We start from the raw sequence: 9,952 nt of genomic DNA on the forward strand, positions 1-9,952 counted from the left end.
TCGAGCATCGCTTGAGCTCGTTCACAGTCCTACACTCAAATTCCGCTCGCCTAATTAATTTGTTAGATGTGTTTGCGAGTTAGATGTATAACCCGCGATGATCTGTCAAACTTGCTTAACCTAACTTTATAAAAAAACAAAAATTGTAATATTTAGTTTTTCTAAAAAGAAATGAAAAGAAAATTATAGATAGATATTAGATTTGAACAACCGTCCATGGAGGAATTTACGGAAATAGTTTCTCTGTCCAAATCTCTTATATATATATATGCAAGAAATTGAAGAAGAAGATGGTGAAATCTTTGATATCAAAATTATAATTTTCTTCTTCTCTTCTTCATTGATTTGATCTTCTCTCAATAATCATGCCTCTTCCATGGAAGAAGGCAGGAATTTCTCGCCTTGTCGCCGATCATCTCAATTCGGCCAAACAAGGTGCTTCTCTCGTCGAGACTGGTTTCCCGACATCCATCGTAGATCTCTTCGTCAAGAATCGCGATGGTCTCAAGAGATCCACCAAAACCAAGAAGAATCATAATAAACACGATACAGAATCACTCGCCGGCGATTCATCAATCTGCGATTCATTCCTTGATCCTGCCTCTCCTCCATCCAATGGCATCATTTATCGTGGTTCTTTTTTCTCAAAAACTCTTGCTCCTTCTGCTACTATTTCTCGAAACCCTTCATTTTCTCGTTCTTATTCTCATTCTCCGCATGTTAATGAGATTGAATCATTGGATGATCCTGTTATCGTTGGAGATGATGATAAGATTGGAAAATCTGTGGTTGCAAAGAAGGTATTTGTTGGGTTAATGAAAGTTTTGTTCTTGATTGTGTTGGCGTTGGGGAAGAAACAATTCGCGATTGGCATTACTGTTTCTGCATTCTTGTTGCTTGTATTGGAGATCATTGGGAAATTTGTGTGTAGATTGATGAAACAATGTCAATCCTTCAGGCATTTCCTTGAACAGGTTGTGTGCAATTCACGACCCGAGAATGAGATGTTGCAGACGTGTTTAATTGAAGAAGAACCATCTATTGTAGAGAATCAAACCGATGAAGAGGAAGAAGAAGAAGACGACCAAGAAGAAGAAGAAGTAGAAGCGAATTCGAGATTTCCAAATTATAGTATTGTGCCATTTTTGAGTCATTGTAGGAGTCTACATATGGAATGGATATCTGGAATGATTGTGGAGGAAGAAAGTGCAGAAGAGACACCGAGGTATATCAACAAGAATCCTAAGAATCGCAGCCGAAAGATAAAATCAAGGATCAAGAAATTGTGGATATCCAAGAGGAAGCAAGAAGTTGATTCTAATGAAGAAGATGAAGAAGAATCTGCAGATGAAAAGGAGAAATCTAAGAAGAATCTTAAGAAGGAGATAAAGGCGAAATTGTATTTATCTCGAGGATTTAAGAAGATAATGCCAAATAAACTTAAGAAGATCTCGAAGAAGAAACCGGCATTCCTAAGGAAGAAAAACGTGTCAGCTTACGACACAATTTACGACAGAATCGAAAAGGAAGCCAATTCTTCTCAAGTCATGGACAGCTTGTATGAACATGAATCATCCTCATCTTCGAGCATTTCAGATGATGATGATAATGAAATAGTATTGTTTAACAATGAAGATGTTTCAGATTCCTCCACTGATACCTCTGACGACGAAATCATCGAAATGGTGGAGAGTCCAAAGAAAGAAAAGGTTGTTTTTTGCGAGAAAGAGACAACAATGTGGACGACTAATAAAACCAGTTTTGTGTGTCTGATACCCATTATTCTCGTCGGATTAGAAGGTGGTCGGTTATGGGCTATTGTCTTTACGTTGCTCTGTTGCTTGGTTTGGAAATTGGTTAGAATGTCATCCAAGTTTTTTGAAATTTTGGTTGGCTATCTTTGATCAAATGTAAACTTTGAACAAACTTAGATTTCCTCTATATTTCCAATAGAATCTTTTCATGTTATATGATGTACATGTTTTTGTACGAAATACTTATGTTTTCTCGAGAAAGAAACACAAAAAGATTGTTTTGTTTTTTCTTCATTCTTGTTGTCATGCATAAATTTTAAAATGAATGTTAGAAAAATAATTTCACTTTTGAATCTAGTTATCATACTAAAACTAAATAACTACCTGCGATCCAGGTGGTTAATGAATTCAGCAACGCGTAAATAAGAGAATCTTCGGGGTGCGTTCGATCTCCCGTGCTAAAAACACGAACCCCATTACCGAGTTCGATCCAACTACACCCGAGAGTTTTCCTCACGTTTTTACCCCTCATCGAATGTCTAACATGGGAAACCTCGTCATATCGACCAATTGCTCCGTAAATATTAGACATTAATACATAGCTACCGCAATGGTACGGGTCGAGCTCACATATTCGTTTGGTGGCAATTTCGGCAAGATCCGTATTTCCGTGAAGACGACACGCCGCTAAGAAGGCTCTCCACACGATCGGATTGATTTCTACTCGAATTTTCGATATCAACTCGTAAGCCTCATTCAATTCCCCTGCTCTTCCGAGCAAATCAACCATACAAGTGTAATGCTCCACGGTTGGAGTAATCCCGAATTTCGTTTGCATATTCGCAAAAAATTCCCGACCCTGACTCAACAAACCGGCGTGACTACACGCTGAGAGAATCCCGACGAAAGTGATCTCGTCGGGATCCAACCGCGTCTCCCGCATGGCATGAAACATCCTTATCGCTTCTTCCCCTAGACCATGGATACCATATCCCATAATCATAATATTCCACGACGCCAAATCCTTGCGACTCGTTTGGTCGAAAACGAGACGCGCATCCCGCATGCTCCCGCACTTGGCATACATATCAATAATCGCATTCTTCGCGTTCATATCGCAAAAATCGTTTTCCAATCCATTAACTATCGTATACGCGTGAATTTCCTTACCCCGGTTAATCGCCGCCAAACGGGCACACGCCGGGAGGACAGTCGTGATCGTAACCAAATCAGGCTTAACTCCGGCTCGTAACATCGCATAAAAATGTCTCAAAGTTTCGTCATGATCACCACATTGTTCGTGAACACATATTATCGAATTCCATGAGAAAACATCTTTCTCGTGTATAACATTAAACACGGTTTTCGCATCCTCTAAACGTTTACATTTCCCGTAAATATCGATTAAAGCATTCGAAACTGCTACACCGGAATCATAATTCATCTTGATAACAAATCCATGGATTGCCATTCCACTTTTAAGATCTCCATTCGATGCAAAAGCCGAAAGGATTCCGGTAACCGTAAACCGGCTAGGAACAAACCCTTGTTCAACCATCAAACCAAAAACTTGAAGAGCCCTGTCATGTTGCCCAATCTGTGCATAACCATTAATCATAGCATTCCATAATACAACATCTCTTGTAGGCATTTCTACAAACACCTTGTCTGCAGAATTTATCAATCCAATTTTCAAATAACAATGGGATAAAGCACTTCCAATGTAAACATCAAACTCCAATCCAAACTTAAAAACTAACCCATGAATCTTCATAACATCTATAACCTGATTAACTTCAGAGAAAGCTTTGATTACACAAGGAAAAGTGAACTTATCTGGCATAATACAATCAAGCTGCTGCATACCATTATAGATCTCAATTGCATTTCTGGGTAATCCATTACTGACTAACCCAGATATGATTGCGTTATAAACAAACACATTTCGGCAATGAATGGAAGTATCGAAAACAAATAAGGATTCGCGAATTTGATTACACTTGGAATACATGTTGATTAAGCTGGTGGTGAATAGAGGGGAGTTGGTGAATCCGTTTCTTAGAATGTATGAATGAAGTTCTTTGCCTTTCGTGAGGTTCCTTTCTTGGGCGGATAGTTGTAAGGAAGTGATGCAGGAGGATGTGATAGTGGGGATCCATTGATTAGTGGCGGAGGAAGATGAGAAGTTGAGAATTGTATGAAATTGAGGACGAAGTTTGATGAATCCTTTAAAGATTGTTGCTTTATTCATGTAAAAGAGGATGAATCAAGCGATCTTCTTCCTTTTGCCTTCTCTTGGTTCTTTGAAGCAAAGTTGCAGAAGATAAAATCTTTAATTCAGTTTTCTGATCCAAAATATTCAGCCCAATACTATCCAAACGGTCCATTATAACTTTTGGTCCATCTAAGTCGAAATTTTATAATTTTCATTTTTAATTATATAAAGTAATTTAAAAAAAATAATATCAACTTTATTAAAATAGCCCAATTTATGTGAAGAAAAAATAATAATAAATAAATGACTGAAAGAATTTTAATTGTAAAAAAAATCAAAAATTACTGGACCATGGTTGACAAGTCCTACTTTTTCAGATTGAAGTGTATGCATGTAATATGAATTTTTTGAGACGATGGTGTTCAAAACTTAAAACCTCTTTTATTTTTATTTTTCATATTGTCCGTCACATGAGTCATATGTGATATTGTTAGGACTTTATTCAATCTATTTGAAGAAGTTGGTGACATTTGTTGGTGTATATCATTGAAAATGAATGATGGACGTAGAATCGTTTACATACTCTTCTTGATAATGTCACAATAAAGAAATATATGATCAATGTATTATTCACTTTTTAAATAAATGTTGCATCTACAAGTAGGATGAAATCTTTATTTTTTAATTGGTTAGATATTAAGACTTCTCCATTTATAGATTCTTAACCATACACTAAGGTTTTTATAAATTTTTTTTATTTCCGCACCACTCCCTAAGGAAACCGATATGGAGACATTTGAAGAGACGCACGATAAATATAACTAATTTTTAAATCAAAAGAGTAGGTCAGATAAATTTGTCGTCGATCTATCGATCAGGGAAATTTGTCGTCGATCTATCAATCGGAGAAATTTGTCATCGATCTATCGATAAAAGAAATTTGTCGTCAATCTAACGGTCAATCAAAACATAGGTAAGATCATTTATAAGAAGTTTTCGAATTCCTCCAACAATTTATTTAGATGATACGAAATAATTTAAATATATATTTAAATATTAAAAACACATATATTAGTTATTCAGCCCAATGTCATCTATTTATTATTGTTTTTTAAATAAAATTATATAATAATAATATATAATTAATATTATTTTAGAATAAAGTTTTACAATTTCAAATAAATTCTTAATTTTACAAATTTATAAATATATAATTATTTTCAACAAAGTCTCTATTTTAACTAAATATTTATAGATTTTAAGCAAACTTTTATAATTTTTGTATTTTACAAATTTATAAATATCTAACTATTTTAAGTAAAAATTTTATTTTAACTAATTATATAATAACTTTAAGTAAACTCTCAATTATAATTTTCTTAATTGGTAGTGAATAATCAAATTTAATAATTAATCTCTTATTGTATAATTTATTTTACATTTAAACGGTCGTAATATAATATTAATTTTTAAAATATTATGGTTGAAGACTCAAATTCATCACCCTGTTAGAGGCTAATTTGGTGATGATATCAATGTAATAAGATTAAATTATTTTAGAAAACATTACTCCGCATAAATATCTAATTAACACTAATATAAACTAAAGCAAAATACTCTGTCAAAACTAAATTGTCAATGCTAAGAAAAAATCCACTGTAAACAATCATTATTAGAAATAAAATATTAAATTACAACTGGTCAAAGAGACAAAAAAAAAATAAAAAAAAATATTAAATATTTATTAAAATTTTAAATTAAAGTGGAACTATGACTCATTATTGTGTGGGGGTGTTGTTAATTTATTCAAAAATAAAATAAAAAACTGGTTTAAGGAATAAAAGAAATGATTGGTTAAAGAATTTTCTTGATTGAGCATTGAATTACGGAAAATGTAAAGTCAACATTTAAGAAATTGTCCATTTGAAGAAATGTACCACATTCTTCATCATTTACTTTGATTTTATGAGTTTTTGATAATCAATTTGAAAGGTATTATTGAGTTGTTGTCTTATGCCTTGTTTTTGAGGAAAGAGTATTTTTGGATTTTATCTGAGTTTTATTAAAAAAAAAAGTAGAAAAAAATTGGTTTTTAAAATTTGAAGACTAATTGTCCTTTGACTTTAAAGGATATAGTGTATATGAGAATATGATGGTTTAAAGAGATGATAAAATTATAGGGTAGTTTTAATATTTAAATGATAAAATTATATGATTAGATGGTTGATAAAATGTTTGACTTTTGCGATAAAAACTAAGTTTTATCCCAAAAACTCTTTCATCAAACAATGCTTTATTTGCCTAAGTCAATTTTAACAAATTTTAATAAAAAATAATTAAAAAATAAAGCTGTATTTCCAGTACACACAAACCCAAATGGACCAAACTGCTAGCCGGTTTGAAAGTTTCAAACTGTTTTTAATTATTAATATTTTATATTGTATATATATCAACATCACCTATATTAATAAATTAATGCTTAGCAAAGGCATATAATTTAAAAAAACCATTCATATATGCATAAACATACATTAATATCTACAATATAACAAAACTAAGTAAATACAAATGAATCAAATAGAATGCATGTTAAAATTTATTATTAATGTCATTCAATAATTAGACTTGAAATGATCCAACTAAGTTATCAGCAAACTCTTAAAACTTGAGTCATTTGAATTGAAAAGTTACATTAGATATTACATAATTATTAATTTCACTAAGCAATTTACCGTAGTGACCCTTAAACGATTGGGTCGCCACCATGCCATTAGAGGATAAAGAATGCGTGAAAATTTAAACGGTTCAAACCAACTATTCTGAATTCAAACGAAGGTACAAGATTTTAAAAAATTGACGTTAAAGTTTAAACTAAAAAATTGGTTGAGAAAATACGACTAACTCAACATTTAACACCCCAAACTAGGCACCTTACAAGATGAATAAAAAGAACATACTAAAATCACTAACTAGTAATAAAATGATGGACGCAAATTTAGTAAAAAGAATGTCACTTTTTAACTCAAGTTAAAAATATATTGAGAAGAAAATGAGATAAATAAACATGAATTCTATTTGATATGAACAAAATTGAAAAGGAAATATATTTTTTTTTTACCAAAAAGTGTTATAAAATATTTTGTACTTAAATATAAATAAAATTAATTTTACTTTTAATCTCAACAATTTAATTCATTTATAACTATAAAGTTTTCCTCATCTCATACGGCTTCTTAAGTTCTTATAATACAAAATAATGAGATACTATTTTCTTTTTGGGTCGACAAATAATCATGTTATAAAAAGAAAGTTTCACACATTTTTTTACTAGATAAGTAACAGTTAATAACCCTTTAATACTAGATAAATGAATAAAGATATAATTTTCCTTTTACTTAGTTAATTTTAAATTTTAATTGTGATAATAAATAACATGTTAAAAAATCTATATAGTTAAGAATACACTATCTAACGCTTATTTAAGAAGGGTGTCACCGTGACACATAATACAAGTCCTTAATGACAAATAACATGATAATATAATAATATATTATTTTTAAAAATAATTCAAGTATAAAATAATATAATATGAAAGAAAAATAAACAAATAAATGTAAAAAACTCAAAACATTAAAATAATACTATTAAAATAAATATATGACTATTTTATATTTTATTTAAAGATATATTTAGTTTATTATATTATTTAGATTTAGTATACATTATTTAATCATTTGTTTTTAACTCAAGAATTTAAGACACTGATTTTTCTAACTGAAATTATAACTTAACGTAAATTTTTTTTAATAATGGATAATAATTTTAAGAAGTTAGAGAATTTTTTTGATAAAAATATTAAAGTTTATTAATATTTAATAATAAAATAAAATTTAATAATTTAAAATAAAAATATTATTTAATATTTTAATTAATAAATTTAGTAATAAAATATAATTCAAACTTAATAAGTCCCTATATAATCCAATACCCATAAAATAGTTAATCAGTTTTCATGCATTTTGTATTAAATGAGTTCAAATTTTAAACAAGTATTATTTATAAATAAAAATTAAAAAATTAATAACATTTTATATAATTTTTAAAAAAAAATTATATACAAAATAAATTAGTTTTATTTAATTGATTTTAAATCAACTTTATCATGTGACAAAATAAAGGCATGTAATTGTAGGGGGATGCCGCCCGTGACTATGACACATACATTATAAAAGTCAATAATTCAAATAATCAATAATATGATAGTCACACAGTAATAGTAAATATTTATTAAATCGAAAATTACTAAATTACTGGCAATAATAAGAATAATAATATCATAGTAAAAAATAAAACTTCTCTCTCTATCTCAACTTTTTTTTTCCATTCCCGCCGCCGGCGATCACCGGAATACTCTGTTCATTCCTGAAAAAGTTACCGGAATCCACCGCCGTCTTCACCTTCACCAGCCGATCAAAATTACCCATAAAATATTTCTCACCATAAACCTTTCCTTCATCGTAACTGTTCTTCCCAAACGTATTCACTCCAATATCCACATCCCTATAATTCAAAAACGCCCCTCTTGGATTCTTCGAAACATACGGCTCCATGAAACTGTACAAACTTCTAACCTCGTTCAAATGTTGGGTCTCCGATTCGATTGCGCTGTCGTCCCAGTTCACTGAATACTGAATTTTGAACAAGTTTCCGGCACGGTGAGGAAATGGTTTCGCCGATGAAGAGATCTCGTTCATACGACCGCCGTATGGGTTGAATACAAATCCGGGTTTGTTTAATTCAATCATCTTTTTCCAGATTAATTCAAGACTTGATTTTGGAATAGGGGTTTGAATGTAATCTGATTTACGTTTAAGGTAATTTGAATCGTATTTCCGGCTGAGTAATTTGTCGATTGATGTTGTGTTGTCGAAGTTTGCCCAGTACATTATAGATCTGATCCAGTTCATTTCGAAACAATCGGATTTCTTAACACCCAATTCAGGGAAATCTTTGTTCATGATTGTTAACAATCTGTTTGAATCTCCGAGGAACATTGCAATGAATGATGCCCTGACTGTTTTTGTACCTTTCTTAATCTTTGAACTAACGGGTTGAAGAAGCATTCTGATGAACAAATCATTGTCTGTAGTTGGAGCCATTGTTTGAAATTTGTAAACCAAATCGGTTGCGTTTTGTTCAATCGTGTCCATGACTCTGAAAACCGTGACGGTTTTTGGTACTGGGACTAGTTTAATTTGATAAGCTAAAACCACACCAAAACTTGCGCCGCCGCCGCCGCTGATTGCCCAGAACAGATCTTCACCCATGGCTTTCCGATCAAGAATCCGGCCATTAACATCAACGATTCTAGCATCGAGTAAGTTATCAACAGCTAAACCGTATTTCCTCAACATGGTACCATACCCACCTCCGCTAATATGTCCACCAACTCCGACAGTCGGACAAACACCCGCCGGAAAACCCAGAGTGTTACTTACAGCAGCGATTCTGTAATATACTTCACCGAGTGTAGCCCCGGCTTGAACCCAAGCGGTCTGAGTTTTCGGATTGACGGAAACTGATCGGAGATTGAACATGTCGAGGATTAGGAAAGGGGAATTGGAGATGTATGAAAGGCCGTCGTAATCGTGGCCGCCGCTTCTGATTTTAACGATGAGTTTGGTTTTTTTGGAACAGAGGATGGCGGCGGAGACATGGGATTCTGTTTTTGGAGTGACGATGATGGAGGGTTTTGAGGTTGTTGAGGTATTGAAACGGAGGTTTCTTATGTAGGATTGAAGGACGGTCGAATATGATGGGTTTTGTGGGATGTATACGATTGAACCGGCGTTTTTTACACTGCCGGAGAGACAGTTTATGAATGTTTCATAGTCGGAGCTGGCGCCGGAGACAGTCGCCGGAGAAGAAAGGAAGGGAGAGAGGAAGAGAGAGAAGAGTAATAAAGAAAGAACAGACATTTTGT

The 9,952-nt window shown here is 32.3% G+C and overlaps 2 protein-coding genes across 2 annotated transcripts; both read right to left on the reverse strand.

Moving 5' to 3' along the window:
- Nucleotides 1-2,023: 2,023 nt before the first annotated feature.
- Nucleotides 2,024-4,053, reverse strand: LOC124911199 (pentatricopeptide repeat-containing protein At3g14730). The gene has a single exon (XM_047451650.1). It carries the CDS (start codon nucleotides 4,003-4,005, stop codon nucleotides 2,116-2,118), a length of 1,890 nt encoding a protein of 629 aa, XP_047307606.1. The 5' UTR covers nucleotides 4,006-4,053; the 3' UTR covers nucleotides 2,024-2,115.
- Nucleotides 4,054-8,231: 4,178 nt separating this feature from the next.
- On the reverse strand, nucleotides 8,232-9,952 carry LOC124911201 (berberine bridge enzyme-like 21). Its single transcript, XM_047451651.1, has one exon. The coding sequence runs from the start codon at nucleotides 9,945-9,947 to the stop codon at nucleotides 8,331-8,333; it is 1,617 nt and encodes a 538-aa protein (XP_047307607.1). The 5' UTR covers nucleotides 9,948-9,952; the 3' UTR covers nucleotides 8,232-8,330.

The sequence above is a fragment of the Impatiens glandulifera genome, chromosome 8 (assembly GCF_907164915.1).
Source record: "Impatiens glandulifera chromosome 8, dImpGla2.1, whole genome shotgun sequence".
Taxonomy (NCBI): domain Eukaryota; kingdom Viridiplantae; phylum Streptophyta; class Magnoliopsida; order Ericales; family Balsaminaceae; genus Impatiens; species Impatiens glandulifera.